This window comes from Haliotis asinina, chromosome 10 (genome assembly GCF_037392515.1).
Source record: "Haliotis asinina isolate JCU_RB_2024 chromosome 10, JCU_Hal_asi_v2, whole genome shotgun sequence".
In the NCBI taxonomy this organism is placed as follows: Eukaryota; Metazoa; Mollusca; class Gastropoda; order Lepetellida; family Haliotidae; genus Haliotis; species Haliotis asinina.
The window spans coordinates 14465395-14486392 of NC_090289.1; the positions used below are offsets into that span (position 1 = coordinate 14465395).

General features: G+C 35.5%; 1 protein-coding gene across 1 annotated transcript in view; it reads left to right on the forward strand.

The window, feature by feature from the left end:
• Positions 1–20998, forward strand: part of LOC137297934 (uncharacterized) — a 237060-nt gene that overhangs the window by 168856 nt on the left and 47206 nt on the right. Inside the window, exon 76 of the mRNA XM_067829924.1 lies at positions 20556–20579. Coding sequence (XP_067686025.1) covers positions 20556–20579 — 24 coding nt within the window. The remainder of the gene's footprint in view (positions 1–20555; positions 20580–20998) is intronic.

Below are 20998 nucleotides of genomic sequence, written 5' to 3' on the forward strand. Positions count from 1 at the left end.
TTTTACTGCATCACTTGGAAGCTTAAGTGAGCACATATGCCCAAGATATATAATATAGGCCATGTCAAATTTTGCCTTTAACATTTCCAGACAAATGAGATCTGTTATGTTTTAATTCCATTTCTATTTGTTGTTTTTCTGTATGTGTTCATCATGTGATATGTCTTGGCTCTACATTTGATATCATATACTTGCTGCCTGGACAATAAGTGGAAAACAGCAATTGTGTGGGGTTACTCTCAATTCAAACAATTTGCTAGAGGAAATAATTCATATGTTGCTGTTACACACTTGTGGTAGTGATTTTAATTTGGTTTTTGAATCTTTAAGTCTTTTCTGGAACACAATCTACAATGGTGTTCATCAGCAATATTAGGAACAATATAATGGCAATAATCATTAGATGAAACATAATGTGACTTACAAGACAATATGGAGTTGGTCTATATGAAAAAATGTTTTTCTCCAAACCACTGATGTTTATTCATATTATATTTTGTTATTATTTTTTGTTATTATTATAGGCTATTTATATAGCGCACATATCCATGCAACTATTGCTTGCTCAAGGTGCTGATATTTGTTTCCCTCAATCATTGGATCTCAGCATCTCATTGTATTATCAATCTCAACTCCCTTGGGAATATACAACTGTTGCTGCCACCTGGAGCATCGAGTTTATTGTGTCTCTCTCATCCTAACGAGGTACACAGTTCACAGCTGGGTGGACTGGGACACATAGTCACAGTGCTTTGTTCAAGTTTACTGCACGTGGCTGTACCTGCAACTAGGTGTATGCACGTATTCATATGGCCACCATCTGGTGATATACCACCATCTGCCAGAGTATACCATAGATTTGTGGGTTCTTTTAAGTGCACAGGGTTGTGTACTGCACACTAGGGGTTGTGACAACACTGAAAGAGTCTGCACACAAAGTTGACTCCAAGGTTTTTACACCCAGTCACAGGTGGGCTTGATCCCAATACCTCAACCTCGCTGGATCACTAGCCTGGTGCTTATGCCAGCTCGCCCACCACACCCACAACACTGATATTTATTCCTATTATGTTTTGTACCCCCTTTGGGATTTAATTTGGAAGCTATGATAAATCATGCAGATATATGTGATGTTTATGTTTCATGTGTATTTTTTCAGTGTATTTGTGCTGCATTGTTTTGCATGCCTGCACTCAAGCTTAAAGCTTTATGCTTTTTATTCCCTTTAGAGGATACTCAAATGCCAGATAGTTATGTAGATTTATCTGCACAAAATGAATGTGTACCATGAATGGTATTTGGGCATTTTATCAATAGTTGTTTTCTTTTATTGTTTCAGAATTATGTCCTTGGTGAATTTCATGAAATATTTGTTAGAAACTATTCCTTCCAATTTGCCATAATTACTGAACTAATTTGATGTCTACATCGTTTGATGGTTATATTAAAGTACCCTACCTGTAATTCAAAATGTATTGTGTAAAGTACCTGTTCTACAATGTTTTTGTCTGTTATGTCAATTATGTCAATTCCTACACCAGTAATCAGACATTATAGCATTAGCATTATATTTATTTGAATGAACAGGTGGTGATTGCTTAGGACAGAGGATGGATCTGGTTTTAATCCTGGATACCTCTACCAGTGTCACAGAACCCAACTTCAGACTCATACAGGACTTCTTGAAGTTCTTCCTCTTCAAGGCTGATATTGATAATGACCAAGTGAGAGTTGGTATTGTCATCTACAGTACCAAAGTGGCCATCCAGTTCCAGATGAGTGACTACATTGGAGACAAGAGAGGGGTTTACAAAGCTATTGACAGAATACCTTATATGTATGGAAGTACCAACACCTATGGTGGACTAAACACAATGAGGACTCAGATGTACACACCAGCTACTGGAGACCGACCTGATGTGAACAATGTCTGTATTCTCATCACTGATGGTGTGTCCAATATCAATGCCCGAAGAGTACAGCCTGAAGCTAAAAAAGTGAGAGCTCAGGGAATCCATGTCTACGTTATTGGTATTGGTCTGACAGACACCAAAGAAATTGATGGAATTGCCACACCACCTCTAGAAGACAACAGATTTACTGTCACTGATTTCAGTGACCTGAAGCAAATGAGGAACCGAGTGTTTGAGTCTTTGAACAAAGGATGTGACAGTAAGTTGTGTTTATCAGATATTGTAACTGATGTGTCATCCTGTAGTATAATTAATTTGAATCAGAACATTTGACATTTTCTAACAGTGGTTTTCTTAAAACCTTGTACACTGCAGACATCTTTTTTGAACATAGATGCATGATAACTGATCCAGATGATGATGTGTTAGTAGTGGATTTAGACTTGTAATATCATGAAAAGGTATTTGGGGTGATTTTCCATTGAAGGTCAATGCTAACAAAGTCTTTGTGCGTTAGACAGTTTAAATGTTTGTGTATCCTAAATAATTAATGGTCTTTATGACAAAGTGTAGAGCACTTCATTTTACTGGTTGATGGGTGAGGGGTTTCTTAAGTTCTTCAGTCTAACCACTGGAGTCACCATTGTTGACTGTTTCAGTCCTGTTTAGAGTCAAAATCTTCACAAATGTAGTCTGAACCAGGGTGATCATTATATTTTGGAAAGCTACTTTCATTACAGTCAAGCTGTGGTACAATTTGGAATGGAATGGAAATACTGTGTGCTCATCAATGTTTTCAACCCACCCTGTGAGGTAAAGTTGTAGAATTCCACTTATCAACCATGGTCAGACATTTACAGAACCTAATTAAGCTAAATGGGTTTTTCATGTGATTGACTTCAGTGTTATTATACTTAATTTCCTCCAATTTCAGCAACTACAACATCAACAACTACAACAACTACAACCACTACTACGACCACTACTACGACCACTACTACAACCACAACCACAACCACAACGACTCCTCCTCCTCCAGGTTAGATAGAACTTGTTGACTAAGCATACTTTGATGTAGATACAGCTCAACTGCCATGGAAAGCTACCTAAGCTCATATGTTTTAAAATTTGTGTAGTCATTTTAAATCTTTTTGAAAACTGGAAACCTGGTTTGATGAGATGTGTCTGTCAAACTTAAATTGCTACACCCAACCCTGAGGCGTGCATAGATTACATTACATTGTCTATTGCCCAAATTGATATCAAAGAAGAATGAGACACCTTTACAAGTAGGTATTATACATTTGAAGTCAGAGTGATTATTAACAGAGCTTCTTGAATGTGGCAGATCATTCCATTGTCTGATTATATCTGATATAAAGGATCTAGCATAGAGAGTAGATCTGCAATAGATATTGTGAATTTGTCCTGAATTTCTTAGCATGCAGTAGTCATTTTGTGATTTCAATGAGATTAAGGTTTGCAAGTAACTCAGAGTTTCATTATTTACATTTTTGGGCATCAGTTTTAGATTTACAATGCTCTTTACTGCAATTGTCCCGGATGTGAGAACAATAGTCAAAGAGAGGAAGAATAAATTGCTTGTAAATAGTGTCTGGGCTCTTACGTGATAAACTATATTTCAAGGATCTAAACCAGTTGATCATCAGATGCATTCTTGACTATATCACTGATGTACTTATGCCAATTACAGTTGCTTTTCAATGTTAAACCAGGTTGTTTTTGATGAGAAACTACTTTAATGTTAATGTTAATATTATTCATGTGAAGATCAGGAAGTCTAGTGGCTTGTTGTGTGCATGAAAGTAATGTGTTTTCAGTTTCGTTAGGCATTCCAATCTCTAGTCCAGTTAACAATTTTATATAAGTCAGGATAGAGGTAAGTAGCAGTGTCATCAGAGTTGTCAACAAAGGGATATCCCATCAGCGAAGTCATTAATGTATATCAGGAATAATAAAGAGCCTAGAACAGAGCCTTGTGGTACCCGTGCATTAACACTGAAAAAATAAGATCAAAATCCATTTATAACAACTTGTTTCCTGTCTTGCAAATAACTCTTGAAGCATGTCAGTAAAGAGCCTGAAATCCCTGTTTTTTCTTGTTTATGAATCAGACCTTCATGCCAAACTTTATCGAATGCTTTGCTAATGTCAAGGAAAACATCTTTAACTTCTTCATCAGTGTCAAGTGCTTCTGCAATGAAATCATGCAAATCTTTCAACTGCTATGAAGTTGAGTCAACCGGAGTAAAGCCTGTCTGAAAAGTAGTAATGTTATTATTATCTCTAAGGTAATATATTTAAGGTAGACATATTTAAAAACACAGTGTTCAAAAACCTTTGCTAAGCATCTTGTTAGCACAATCAATTTATAATTGGAACATGCATGTTTATCACCTTTCTTGAAAACGGGAGTAACACATACATGTTTCCAGACTGAAGGAAATGATGAGTTCTGTAGTGATTAGTTAAACATGTTTTTAAAGGACCACTAAACTCAATTTTTTGGTACTCTTTTTATCACTGCATGTGAAAGACTTTTGGTTAGTCATAAACGAAACACCATTTTCTTTTAAAAAAACTTGTGGTTAATTAATACCAAGAGCTTAAAAGTTGCTAAAAAGCTGCCTGCTTCTCTCGCGCCCGCAAACGAAACCGCAAACAGGTTACGTAACTCTGTCGCCAGAGCCCTACAGTGACGTCATAGAAGGAACGATTTCCCGTTAAATGTATAGAAAATGTGTAGGAAGGTCGTCATTTTGTTGATTTCTCGACGTCACCAAAGACATGCCGAATTGTTGTGTTGCCGTCAATTGTTCCTTGGGGTCGGGTGATGGTGTCACTATGCACAGATTCCCACCAGACTCCGTAGTTTGTGCTTAAATTGGTTGTTACTGTGTGCGAAGTGAGCTTTGTGGAAGCCTGTGGTATATACTAAATCAGATGGTTCGCCCCCTACCACGCTTCCAGGATAGAAAATGGAGTTTCATCGAGTTTATAAAATCAAAACTGCTTACTACACATTGCTGACCAAAAGGATTTTGCATGGATATAACGCTTTCTTCCTCGGAAACGAGGTTGTGGTCGAAGTGACAATATTATCGTAAGTAATATTATATTGACCCCTCATATTGACCGATTCCAAGAGTGAAATTGTTATGTTATAAGCAATGTCATGTAAAATCCTAATGTCCATCAAGAAAATACACATTTTACTACCAGTAGAAAGTAATTTTGATTTTGTAAGTCAGTGAAAACAAACTTAAATAGCATTCATCCTCAGACAGACATTTTTGTAAATCTTGAAGTCACGGGCTAAAGTCCGTTAGAATTATTGAGATTATGATTTGTTCTCATCAAGTTAGAAAATCAGAACTACTTTTTACGAGTAGTTAAATATGCATTTGAATCATGGCCAAAAGGATTTTGCATGACACAACTTTTAACATAAGGACTTCTTCCAAGGAAGCAAGGTGGGGGTTGAAGTGACATTTATATTGCAAGCAATGTTATATTGACCTCCACCTCACTTCCAAGAGTGAAATTGTTATGTTATAAGAAATGTCATGTAAAATCCTAATGTCCATCAAGAAAATACATATTTTACTACCATTAGAAAGTAATTTTGATTTTGTAAGTCAGTGAAAACAAACTTAAATAGCATTCATCCTCAGACAGACATTTTTGTAAATCTTGAAGTCACGGGCTAAAGTCCGTTAGAATTATTGAGATTATGATTTGTTCTCATCAAGTTAGAAAATCAGAACTACTTTTTACGAGTAGTTAAATATGCATTTGAATTATGGCCAAAAGGATTTTGCATGACACAACTTTTAACATAAGGACTTCTTCCAAGGAAGCAAGGTGGGGGTTGAAGTGACATTTATATTGCAAGCAATGTTATATTGACCTCCACCTCACTTCCAAGAGTGAAATTGTTATGTTATAAGAAATGTCATGTAAAATCCTAATGTCCATCAAGAAAATACATATTTTACTACCATTAGAAAGTAATTTTGATTTTGTAAGTCAGTGAAAACAAACTTAAATAGCATTCATCCTCAGACAGACATTTTTGTAAATCTTGAAGTCACGGGCTAAAGTCCGTTAGAATTATTGAGATTATGATTTGTTCTCATCAAGTTAGAAAATCAGAACTACTTTTTACGAGTAGTTAAATATGCATTTGAATCATGGCCAAAAGGATTTTGCATGACACAACTTTTAACATAAGGACTTCTTCCAAGGAAGCAAGGTGGGGGTTGAAGTGACATTTATATTGCAAGCAATGTTATATTGACCTCCACCTCACTTCCAAGAGTGAAATTGTTATGTTATAAGAAATGTCATGTAAAATCCTAATGTCCATCAAGAAAATACATATTTTACTACCATTAGAAAGTAATTTTGATTTTGTAAGTCAGTGAAAACAAACTTAAATAGCATTCATCCCAAGACCGGGCGCCGCCATTTTTGAAAATCGTGAAGTCAAATCCATTTGAATTAATGAGATTATGTATGGTTTGTTCTCATCAAGTTAGAAAATCAATACTACATAAATATGTATTTGAATCATTACCAAAAGGAGTTTGCATGACACAACCTGTGACATAACCTAAGCGAGGTCGGGGTCGAAGTGAAAATACTGCGCGATAAATTTCTTCACTTGCTAAATTTACTTGGTTTGTAACGTTCACTCACCAGTATGTAGACACTTGTCAATAAACATTTTTATACTTGGTCTCATAATCCTAATTACTTTATAATCATACTTGTATGCATTTTGAAACTTAATAAAAAGAAGCGATCTGCAAATGTATAACAGGAATGTAATATGTAGACATTTCATAGTTTTACTATATGAATCATAATTCGCACCCACGCCCTAGTGTATGTCGTCTGCATCATTACACTTAATGACGAAAACAATGGTTCTGTTGAAAGCTATGACAACGTATTAAAAACAAAAATGCAAATATTAAAATTAAAGTTATAGGAGCAATGTCAGGCTATTACCTTCTTCGAGGAATGTATCCATCAATATCCACAAAAACAAGTGATATATAATTCATCTGCAGATTTCCCAAGTGATGTGTCTTTTAACAGTCTAATGTACGAAAACGTGATGTATCGTTTCAGGTTTTTCACATTGCTGTATAGTTGGATTGGTTACCCAAGATAGCACACCTGGCAACTAATTGCATATTGTGCGTCATTCTTTTTAAAAAGTTATTTAGTTGGCCAATAATGAGCAATCAATCAATGTATTGGCGGTTAATCCTTTGAAAGAATGGCATTGTTTTACATAGACATAGACACGACAGAGTGTATTCAGTATAGATTAGTAAATGTACATACATAAACACTACCTTTTGACAAATCCCCCATTTAAATCCCCATAAAACTAATTAATCAATGAGCGTGTTATCGGTTAATCCTTTGATTGATCCAGACAAAAGAAATGCCAAATGGGAACCTTTGTCGGGTAATCTAAGTGGCGTTCACACTAATTATACCTGTTATAAATTCATTAACTGGGCATCAAGTGAGCAAATGAGCAATGAGTTGATATGAAATTTATATTTAAAAGTTGTTAGCAAACGTGAACCACACAAAATACAATGAAAGCTACAATGAAAAAGAAGGAATAAAAGTAAGAAAAGAAGTCATGGAGTCATGAAGCAAACAGGACAACAAGTGAGATGGAAGTAAACATACAACATGTACATGTATATACATGTATATATAAACAAATTACAAAATGCTTGGCGTGTGAAGGCATCATCAGCACGTGGGAACTGTCCTACTATTTGGTAATACATTCATTAAATATGGACAACAACAAAAAGAAGAAAGCATACAACATGTCAATGTTCACAAGAATATTTCAACATCCAAGCTACAGGATGCCTGTTGTGTAAAGGCATCATCGCGCCTGGGGGCTCTCCCACTATTTGGTATTAAATTCATTAAATGTGGACAAACAAGTTAATATATCAATGCTTACAAGTATATGTCAATATATATAATTATGAGCTCATATCATCACCATTCTTTGTTATGCTAGCTTCAGCTACCTCTCTGAAAATGGTTTGATTGATTTTGCTGAAGTTTTGCAAACTTGCTATCAGACAACCATGTTTTATTTCAAAATGCAACATTTGAGAAAAAGACTGAAAGAATTTGAGATGGTCAGCATATTTGGTTCAAAGTAAGTTTAACTGTATTTGATATACATATGGCAAGCTTGAAAATACATAAAATAATTCATCACCCATCTTAAACATCTTCTCAAAATCAAGTGTACAAACCTGAACCCCTGCATAGTCATTCCCACCAGTGACATAGGAATGTGATCATTGTGTTGATTATGCTTGGGTCACCTAGAAAGCCATTTTGGAGACCCTGTTTAACCATTTAACCATTTCTGTATACAGTGAAAACCCTCTAAAACCAGCATAAGTGCTGATATAGCTGGCATGCCTGTTTAGAGAAGGGTTTCCTTGTCAACCTGAAAATAATCTTCCATGTGCAGTAAAATACGACTGAACAATGTGTTCATACAACATATGTCATATCTGGGATTTCACTTCCTCAGTAAAGCACAAATTCTAGTACTTTTTGGTTGAGTCCCATCCAGGATTCGAACCCACACCCTCAGAGTCAGGCACCTAATCGCCAGCACACAAAGTCAGCCGCCTAACCCGGATGGGACTCAACCAATAAGTACTAGAATTTGTGCTTTACTGAGGAAGTGAAATCCCAAATATGACACATGTTGCATTTGACCACTTCCTAAATGGCATCGTGTAATCAATGTGTTCATAGTCTTCATGTTATTTATTCATCAGTAAAGATATTATTAGAAACATACAACACAAATGTACGTACACATAATTCTTGAAAATGTCAGAGAGTTTAGTTTGCATTTTTCTTTGATTTCATCTGAAAAGCGATGCTCTGTAATCCACTGTGTTGTTAATACACATCCAGCTGATCTTCAAAGCGTGAGTGAGCAAGCAACTGGCAAATTGTTAGACACTGATTAATTAATAATTCAAGTGACACATGCCACTAGCCAATTTACCTGATCTGCATATCCTCAGTCATGCTCCTCTATACTTAACTGTAGTCCACTGTGTTGTTAATATACTCGTATGTGCAGCAAATCAGCAAGAGAGCCAAGATACCGGATGCTGGTTTTTCAGTGAGTGTCAATTCCTATGCAAACAGTCAATCAGGCGGTCTTTATTGTGCTGAAATATAGATTATACAGATGCAGGAAAGAAAGGGCATATCAACAATTTTGAGGGCATGCCTGATTGGAGAGCTTCAGGTTTTTCCAGTGTAGTGAGTGGGGTTCAAAACATGTTTACCTTCACCTCATCAGAGGTTGTTTTGTTTTGTTTTGTTTTTTTAATTTTGTTTAAGATTAAATGTACAATGTATTTGGTTTAGGTTGGGACCTTTTTTAATATTGAATTTTTAAGCTTGCTTCAGCTATGCTAATCATGTAATCATCATGAAGGAACTGAACTTGGGCATCATTTTATGTAAAATGCTTAGTTTTTGTAAGGTTGTTGGACCTCATTACTTTAAGACAGAATGTTTTAGAATGTCATCGTGTTTAAAGGGTCAGTCTGTTTAAACTGTTCACTACACATTCTGGTGAGTTTCAGTACCATAGTACTACAGTTTTTGTAAAATCATATGTTCTTTAACATGGACATGAAAGTCAAAAGAAAATTTTCTAATGGGCATCTGGTCTTGAATTAAATAAGGTAGCCTTTCTTGCACCTTAGAATGTGGACCTAGACCATAATTGCAACCTTTGCCTGTGAATACATATATCTTCAAATATGTGTTACCAGTATCTTAACTTCATGTCACTTCAAATTACAGATTGTCCTGGCCAAAGGATGGATCTTGTTTTAGTCCTGGATACCTCCACCAGTGTCACAGAACCTAACTTCAGACTCATTCAAGATTTCTTGAAGTTCTTCCTCTTCAAGGCTGATATTGATGGTGACAATGTTAGAGTTGGTATTGTCATCTACAGTACCAAAGTGGCTATCCAGTTCCAGATGAGTGACTATATTGGAGATAAGAGAGGGGTTTACAAAGCTATTGACAGAATACCCTATATGTTTGGCAGTACTAACACCTATGGTGGACTGAACACAATGAGGACTCAAATGTTCACGCCAGCTACTGGAGACCGACCTGATGTGCACAATGTCTGTATTCTCATCACTGATGGTGTGTCCAATATAAATTCCAGAAGAGTACAGCCTGAAGCTAAAAAAGTGAGAGCTCAGGGAATCCATGTCTACGTTATTGGTATTGGTCTGACAGACACCAAAGAAATTGATGGAATTGCCTCACCTCCTCTAGAGGAGAACAGATTTACTGTCACTGATTTCAGTGACTTGAAGAAGATGAGAAATCAAGTGTTTGAATCCCTTAATAAAGGTTGTGGGGGTACGTACTTAATTGTTTTGTGAAAATGTTTGTCAGTCAACTGATGAGTAAGTCTGAAATTGCAAAACATCAACACAGAGCATTCAGTAACGCTACTACACACATAGGAATTCAAATTGCAATGATGCAGGTTTCCCATGACTCCACCTGTGACAAAAATAGGGCCCTCATATCATCTTCAGAGGAAATGTGCCCTCATGATCATTTCAACTGACTTGGGAAGATCTGTTGGTCAGACTCTTAGTCTCTTGCTTGGCTAACTGCATGTTATTGTGCCACAAAGGCATCTGTAATATCTTTCAGGTTTCAAATACTGATTTCCATGGCTAATTCTGTTTAGGTTGACTTGCTATGACAGGCTGAAGTGTTGAACAATGTTCTCACACTCTTTTTTTATGATGATTAAAACAATAAGATGTTTGTCATGATATTAACTTTGACATTTCAAATTCACCTTTCAGTGACAACTCTACCTGCCCCAAAACCATCACCTCAAGGTAAGTAATAAAACTTGAATTTTAGCAGAAGCACAATGAAAAACTTTGACAGATGACAATAGGTTGAGTGTAAAGCAGGGCTCCAGATAATTTTTCTACTTTTCTATATAAGAGTATTTGGAGTCCAGAATGGAATTTAATGGCGTGTAAGTAATCTCGTGTTTCGTTTAATATATGCACCACAACATTCCTACTCTTGTGTAAACAGGTCAATAAACAATAAAGCAATACTTTTTCCAGATAAATACATCCATAAATGATTCTAAGACCATACACCATTGCTGTGGTGCATATCTGCTACTTTATCAATTTGTTTCATACCATATCGTGCATATTTTTTCTCTGCACGTATGCCGATACAGCCCTTATCTGGAGCCCTGGTAAATACAGTCACAACTTGTTGTGTGTTCGATTTGAAGATTATTATAATATATTTTGTGTTTGTTGACAAGTCATGTACAATCTTGTAGTATGTGGAAGGCCATATAAACATATATTGAAAGGAATGGATGGTACCAGTTCATATCCAAAAACGAGTTTACAAGATAAATTCTGTTGCTATTAATGTATGACACACATACCCAGATATGTTCTGATAATGTCACTGAATTGATCAACATTTATTTACAGTTTGTCTTGGCCAGACTATGGATCTTGTTTTTGTCCTGGATACCTCCACCAGTGTCACTGAACCCAACTTCAGACTAATTCAAGATTTCTTGAAGTTCTTCCTCTACACTGCTGATATTGATAATGACCAAGTGAGAGTTGGTATTGTTATCTACAGTACCAAAGTGGCCATCCAGTTCCAGATGAGTGACCATATTGGAGATAAGAAAGGAGTTTACAAAGCTATTGATGCAATACCCTATATGTATGGAAGTACCAATACCTATGGTGGACTAAATGTAATGAGGACTCAGATGTTTACACCAGCAACTGGAGACCGACCTGAAGTGCACAATGTCTGTATTCTTGTCACTGATGGTGTGTCCAATATCAATGCCAGACGAACAATTCCAGAAGCTGCGAAGGCTCGAGATCAGAACATCCACATCTATGTTATTGGTATTGGTATAAAAGACACACGGGAAATTGATGGTATTGCCACACCACCTCTAGAAGAAAACAGGTTCACTGTAGAAGATTTCAGTGACTTAAAACAGATGAGGGGTCGAGTGTTTGATTCCCTAAATAAAGACTGTGACAGTAAGTTTGTAATCTAAGACACCAGGCCTCAATTTTACTATAAACTAACTGAAGGTTTTACTCAAATTTCAAACTTTGTTTGACAATTTGAGACACCTAAATTTTAAGTCATGCTGCTACAAAAAGCCCAAACAATGTTAGTATTCTATTTGACCGAACACAAATTGTCTACCATGTTGAATTTAATATCAATTTCAGTTCTTTCTTGGAAATCTGTTTTCTCAAATTTGAGTAAAGGCTCTGAATTAAGACTTAAGTTTGTTTCAAGAAATCGAGGCCAGTTGTCAAACTCATTTGAATATGAGCACTAGGATCTGTGTATCATTTCTCTAACCTTAGCAGTTTTTCACATTTATCCCACTGAGAAGCGTATGGACAGACTGATAGATGGAGAAACTCCATTCCTTTATACCCCATCATATTCAATATAAGAGGATGCATGTTTTAATTTAACACTTAATGACTCATCCTTACTCCTTTATGACCAAACTGACTGGATATTGATTAATTAAGATGTTTTCACATTTATTAAGAAATTAATAGTATCCTCAACTGTTTCAAAGATATCTGTATTATACATATTAAAGATATTAAGTAATGTACTGAAAATATCATAAAATAATTGACAATATATTTGATTACTGAGATATCAAGAAATTATTCTTTGATATCTCTTCATCAATTTAAGAATAAGACGTCAAAAAACATTAACCATCATATTATACATCAAGATGATATCTTGAAATGAGTCATACATATCCACAAATACACTGCAGATATCTGTAAAACAGATAATTCTACTCTGTCCTTTATCAAACTAAAAAAAATCAGGTTTTGATATCTGCATTACGAGTAACAGGAAACAGTGGTTAATAGTATCTCTGTTTGATATGTCATTAATTTATTTCACGGTGTCTCCAATCAAATTTGAGATATCTCTCATTGCATTCAAGGTATTTTTAAAACAATTAAGATATCAATAATTTCTCAATAATGGTTTGAGATTTCTTTAATTTACTTCAAGATCTCAAATTTAATTCAAGATATCACTGGTTAATGTAAGATTTCTGTATTTAATTACAAGATATAAGAACTGAAATACAGATATGCTTAAAACATTAATTTTAAATCCTATTCTGACATACTGAATCCAATATAAAATGTAAGCAAATTTTGTCAAGACATCATTTATATGCCTCATCATATCCTAAATTCATTTTATACCCTGACTCTTCTTGTCTATAATTACCTCTGTTGGAGATATTGTTAAATTATTTTAAGATATCCTCCATTCAAGATACCTCTACTTCCATTCAAGATATGTTTCAAGCAATTCAAGAAATCATTATTCCTGAATGAATGTGAAAACAGCTTGCTTCAAACAGTTGATCAAAGGCACACAGGCTCATTTTTAAGGATCCTAACAGTGATGAGTCTTATCTTTTGAAAGTGATGAATGCATATGTATGTGTAAGGCAGGGTACTAGGGCTCTGTCAAAGCAGAGGTATTTGACAAATTAATCATTATGTTACATCTGTTGTGTAGAAATAATTGCTGTTCAGATTTAAGAGGTTTGGCTCAAATGTCTGATCTTTACTATAAATTGTACTTCACCTTTTACTATTTCCATGAATTACATATAATTCTTTCCATTCATAACAATTACATGAAGAGGCGGAATAATTCTTCTAGCATGAAAAAGACTAGGTATTCATCTTTTTTTGAAATAGACAAACTTGGAAGACCTTAAACTACAACCACAAAGGAACATCTTTGTAACATATGTGATATTATTATAGATGATCAAGCCCACATCACATCAGCTCCTCAGTAGTCATCTCTCATGGCAGATTTGAGAACATTATGAGGAATAAACTGTGGCAAACATTTCACAACACCTGGCTACTGGCTCATGTAGCAGAAATTCTCATTATCTCTTGTTAGCATTTACATTGTTTTGAAGTAGATCTAGCTGATGTGTTTGAGTGATTTGTCTTTGGTTGTTGAATGTGTCTTTGGTTGGTGAATGTGTCTTTGGTTCACTATTACCATCAGAGACAGAACTGTCAAAACAGTAGACATTTGAGCCAAACCTTTTCAATCTGAACAGCAATTATTTCTACACAACAGATGTAACATAATGAGGACACTGTCTATTCCACTGGGATCCAGGCACTCCAGTCTCCATAGGAGAGATGTATAGACTTTGAAAGGCTTTGCTCCAGAATCATTGTCAGCCAACAGTGTAGTCCATGCTATTTACGTTTTATCAGAGGAAGGAAAACCAAGTTCTGTGGATAGTCAACTTCTTTATTGCCATGAATGTGACGTTTCAAACAAATGATGATAACAGTTTTAGTATCTACTGAAACATTGAATTCATTGCAATTAAGATGTTGACTATCCCCTCCCCTTATATGACAGGATTTCCCTTTCATTTACCCCCAAATATTCTTGTAGAGAGTCCAGAAATGCCTGGTTGATTAGTTTTCCATTGCACGGTCCAACAAGATAGATCTTGATCTCCAACTTGTGCTCATTTGTGAATGGAGTGTGATAATTCAGTTCAGTAGATAATATTCCTAGATTGAGGTCTATGTGAAATAGATTGTACATGATTTTGGGGGGATTGTAAATGTATTCATTTTATTTTCAGCCACACCTGCCCCCCCTACAACGACAACAACAACCACAACAACAACCACAACAACAACCACAACAACCACCACTACAACAACCACTACTCAACCAAAGATAGGTAAATACATTTATTGGTAATATAGCAAAAACAATGACTTGTTCCAGTCGTGTGTACATTTGCAATGTGTGATGCATAAATGAAAAGTAACAAACTTTTGTAGAAAGGGCATGATCAATTGTATCTCAACAGTTTTGAAATGAAGACAAAAGCTCAGAGCTGCTGGAATGTTGACTCTTGTACAGCCGAAGCCATTCCCATAGTCATATAATTTTATTGAGAGTTTTTGTCACTGACGTTTTTGTCACAGATGGAAATATGACATACGTGAGGCATTTTCACAGTGTCTCTATTTCTATTTCATGCATTAAAATCAATAGCCTGAAATTCACTATTTGGTTTTACTTGAATGGTATCAGATCATCTCAATACCTGATGCTTTAAAAGTGAAAACTATTTGTAAGATTTCCCTGCTTTGAAATAACCAATCCAAATGAAATTTCCAAACCATTGATCACATCAAAGTGTAAAACGTTAAGTTTAATCACCAAGACCATTTCTCTTGTGTTAAACAGTATGTCCTGGACAGAGAATGGATCTTGTTTTTGTCATCGATACCTCTACCAGTGTCACAGAACCCAACTTCAGACTCATTCAAGATTTCTTGAAGTTCTTCCTCTTCGCTGCTGATATTGATGGTGACCAAGTGCGAGTTGGTATTGTCATCTACAGTACCAAAGTGGCCATCCAGTTCCAGATGAGTGAATATGTTGCAGATAAGAAAGGAGTTTACAAAGCTATAGATGCAATACCCTATATGTATGGAAGTACCAACACCTATGGTGGAATAAACACAATGAGGACTCAAATGTTTACACCAGCAACTGGAGACCGACCAGATGTAAACAATGTCTGTATTCTCATCACTGATGGTGTGTCCAATATCAATGCCAGAAGAACAATTCCAGAAGCTGCGAAGGCTCGAGACCAGAACATCCACATCTATGTTATTGGTATTGGTATAACAGACACACGGGAAATTGATGGAATTGCCACACCCCCCTTAGAAGAAAACAGATTTACTGTGGAAGATTTCACTGACTTAAAACAGATGAGGAGTCGAGTGTTTGATTCCCTCAATAAAGACTGTGGGGGTAAGTGCTAATTGTTTTGTGAAAATGCTTGTCAATCAACAGATGTGTAAGTGTATTTTATTGTGGTTTGTTTACAGCAGAGAATGACACTTTGACATCCACTTTCAAGTAGATACAGTAGACATTTGTAGCTGCATGATTTCATTCAATGCTTTATCATTTGGGACTAACCCTAGATTTTCAAAGCTCTCTTAGACCGTAAGTCGTAAGTTGCTTGGTACATTTAAATTTTGATGATGTTCTACCTTCACATATAACATTAACACAATGCATATGTTTCAGTTACAACAGCTCCTCCGCCTCCAGTAACGACCCAGAAAGGTGAGACATTGTCTCATTTCACTGATCATAGGGAATAATTCCATGATCTTGAAAATTACCATTGTCATCTGTTATTATTCAAAACTGATATGGAGATAAATGTTTGTTCCTCAGTACAATTGCCTCTCTGAGTATGTATGACTTTGTGTAATAGAAGGTTTATCTAAAATCATTGCAATAATTCTTGCCTCTTAATAGAAAAATAGATAAATTAATAAGCAATATTTGAAGATTAATTTTCAATAAAATAACATCAGATACAGTAATTAACAATCATATTGAATTGCTAAAGTTTGTTTCAGAATGCCCTGGGGACAGAATGGATCTAGTTTTCGTTGTGGATACTTCTACAAGTGTCACAGAGCCAAACTTCAACCTTATACAAGATTTCTTGAAGTTTTTCCTCTTTGCAGCTGATATCAAGAATGACAATGTGAGAGTAGGTATTGTCATCTACAGTACCAAAGTAGCTATACAGTTTCAGATGAGTGATTATATAGCAGATAAAAGGGGGATTTATAAAGCCATTGACAATATACCTTATATGTTTGGAAGTACCAACACCTATGGCGGAATAAATGTAATGAGGACTCAGATGTTCACACCAGCAACAGGAGATCGACCCGACGTTGATAATGTTTGTATTCTCATCACTGATGGCGTGTCGAATATCAATGCCCGAAGAACAATTCCAGAGGCTGAGAAAGCACGTGATCAGGGAATACATATATATGTGATCGGTATTGGCTTGACAGACACCAAAGAAGTAGATGGTATTGCATCACGACCAATAGAGAAGAACAGATTCACTGTCACTGATTTCAATGAATTAAAACAGATGAGACAAGTTGTATTCCAGTCTCTGCAGGGTGACTGTGAAAGTAAGTATGTTTTCTTCCTAATCATTGCACAATCAACACAAATTGTAGCAAGTATTTGTAAAACATATCTAAACCATTGTAAGGCTTTTCTTTGTGCATTGTCTCTTTCACTGTGAAAATTATTAATTATAAATTAATTATTACACATATATTCAAAGATTTACATGATATGAATTTGTGTGATAAGAGAAATCTTAATGGATTCCGTGAAAACCATCCTTTTGCCTTTTAATTTTCATTTGTTGCTTTTATATTTACCCAATGTTAGTCATAAGTGTGTTTTCTTCATATTCATTTTGTGTGTTGAGTGTTGCGAGCATTGCAGGAATTGACTGTATAAGAGAAAGAAATCATTCACAGATTCGTTTTTTATGCATGTGAACTAAGCATGCTATTTATGATTCAGTATCATTACATGTTTACACATCAAGAAAAACAGTATCATTTTGGCCCACCTGTGCTCTTTGGGAATATCATCCTGCTTTATTCTATGCCAAGAGTCATTCCATCCTCATGGCCTCCTTTGGCTTTTGCTGTAGTAAAGGATATCCTTATACTGTATGCCAAGGAACATGATGTCCTCATGGTCCTGTGCTGTAGGAAAATGATTGTGATATTCTAATGATCCTATTGTGTTGTCTGTCAAGGAACATGATATCCTCATGGCCCTTTTCGTACTGTCCTTCATGTACTGTGTGTCAATGTACATATCCTAATGGTCCTCCATGTAGTGTGTGGCAAGGAACATGATATCCTCATGATCCTCCATGTTCTGAGTGTCAGTGTACATGATATCCAAATGGTCCTCCATGTACTGTGTGTCAATGTACATGGTATCATAATGGTCCTCCTTGTACTGTCCTACATGTACTGTGTGGCAAGGAACATGATATCCTCATTGTCCTTCTCGTACTGTGTGTCAGTGTACATGATATCTTCCTAGTCCTGAGGTGTAGGAAGAGGATTATGATATTCTAGTGATTCTTCTTCTGTGCTCTGCGTTAAGGAACATGATCCTCATAGGTAATATCTTATCTTCCTGTGCTGTATGTCCTTGAACGTGATCTCTTCCCTCTGTGCTTGCTCCTCGTTGTCTAAACAGTCAGAGGTATTCAGCACAGACACAGGTTACTAGTTTAGTATGACCTCATGGAGATAGTGTTCCAGCCCAGTCACAGTACAATGGAGTGGTCACAAAACTGAGGAACTAAGCGTTAATGGTGAAGGAAGCTGCTCAGAAGACATACATTGTGTGTCTTCTGGACTTCATGGACATCAGAGAATGACAGTAGAAAATGATGGCCTGTCTTCACTCAGACTTGGATCTATTCAGGATTATTGCATGCTTTTGCTATTTGCATTAGTATAGCTAAGGTAAAATTGGTTATGAAATGGTAGGTAATGTTGATGTAAGTATTATGTTAAAGCTGAAACATTGCACTCATTATAATTTGTCCACCAAAGTTTCTTATCTATTGATCAGTATCAGAATCTAATGCTCTGATGTGTTGGACTCTGATGTTGACATGTTCACAATGAGCAATGCTGAAGGTTTGATGTTCCTTATATTTTCAAGTATTGTTTAAACTATCCATTGAATTATCTACAAGAACACCAAGGTAAGATCATAGCACACATGAACACTTCTATCATGATGTTGCACTCATCTTCATAAACTCACAATACCAAATGTGACATGATGTTTCACACTGTTGATATTGATCTGTTATATCATCATCACCCAATGTTCCTATTTAGCCATATCATTTCAGTTATTCTGTCATCTTTCCATTTAGTTAACCTTCTTTTCTCCCAATAACAATTGTATGGCTTACTGACTAATTTTTTAACTACCAGGCATTTTAAGAAATAACCCTGCATAATACTAACACTATCGCTATTAACACACAGAACTGTGTACCTGTAAGACAGGGACTAATACTTGCAGAAAAGGTTTGGGTCTGCTCACCTGGTTCACATGTTACATTAAGTAAATGGGTCATCCCTGAAGCATAAGTGGGAGCATAATGAATTTGCTAGATACCTGTCACATTCATCAAACAACATAAATTAGTCTCCCAGGGAAATTTAGTCAATACGAATTAAGTATGAATACAACAAATTTGAACCAGAGTAGGATGAGAAGTTATGTACTTTTATAGCATGTATTTGGGGATTTATTATGTTGGTGCATTGTAAGAAAATATAGCAGTGATGCGGCTTGTTAGAATACCAATCCTTTAAGGTATAAAATGACTGTGTGAGCTCTACAACTTTCATACTGGTGTTGGAGAGCATGTATATGTTCTCATATTCTATTCATCAATACGTATTCATTTAAATGCCCAAAGTTGTTGTCTCACATTCTGTATGGCTTATGTCAACAGCACATATATCTTTCATGCTTGTTATATAATTTTGTGTTTTGCAACCTAAGATACGTTTTGTGAATAAATGCAAGAGGTGCTATCTATAAAAGACCACTTATATTAGTGTCACTAACATCTAACTTTCTGATTTCAGTGAGTCCAGTAGCCTCATCCTAGAGAAATGATACTCCTTAATAGCATGCTGGTCAAAAGACCAGATATCTCATGGTAAAAGAGAAATTAATAATTAACATTTTTCTTCATGAATAACATAGTTCAATTTTATTTGTGTTTTGTACTAATTCTTGTTTTTTCATGTAATTAATTTGCTTTTTTTATTTGTTCTCTACTAATTTGGCCACCTTTGTTCCAGTGTCCAGTGTATGTATGTGGTTGTCCAAAGGCTTTATGTGTTACTAAATCTTGCCCACTGTTTTGTATCCACAAAATCTTCACAGTATTTGTATATTTATTCACTGTGTTCAATGGAAACTGTTGTTTCCACTGTGTGTCACAAAGTACAAATTGTACTTTTCAGTATCCTTGAAAACTGTGTCCATTCATGTTTTCTTATTACATTAAATGAAAATCTAATTCTATAAACAGTCAGAAATGTATATTAAATTATCAGACGTTTGAAAAATATGCTTATTAATCACTTCTTTTACCAAAGTGAAGATTTTCATCATTCTCTATTAACCAAAAGAGATGTGTAAATGCATTTATATATGTGTCTTGACTAGAATTTACGATTAGTTATTTGCAAGTTTAACTGTACCCCATTCTCTATGGTTTGAAATCCATTAATACTTTTAATTGAAAGCAATCTTTGCCCAGCTTGTTCCAATCTTGATTAGATTCTAATAGTTTCAATCTTACTTTCTTTTTTCCATTCCTGCTACAAATCCCTCATATCATTTCCCATTATATGACTGTGTATATGAATCAAGAATATGCCTTTCCAGTGAAAAATTAGCAATACTAATTTTTCATTTTTGCTTTCTTTCCAGGAGCCACGCCACCACCAACTGAAGGTATGATTCTTGACAATTACCTTACAAGTTGTAGCCATGTTTTTGAAGAGAATTTCATTATATAAGCAGATCTTGATAATTTGTGTCTCTCTGTGTAGTGTTTTGGATTGAAGGCCAATATAATAGGTATGTCATATGTCAAATGTCAATATATCTTGTGAAACCAAATTCACGGTGCCCTAGTTTGCAATACTTATTTACATGACAGGCATATTTGGTCTAATTCTGTTAATACTGTGCAGTCACATTCATCACATTGGAAACTCACTCATGAATCAATATATAAGTAGACATATCGTGCATCATTTTTTCAGGTAAATTCACAAGGCAGTGATAAATGAATCATGATGAATCATGACATCCATCCAAAATAACTAGAAGGAATAAATTCAGTTACATTAATCATTATTACATTCAAG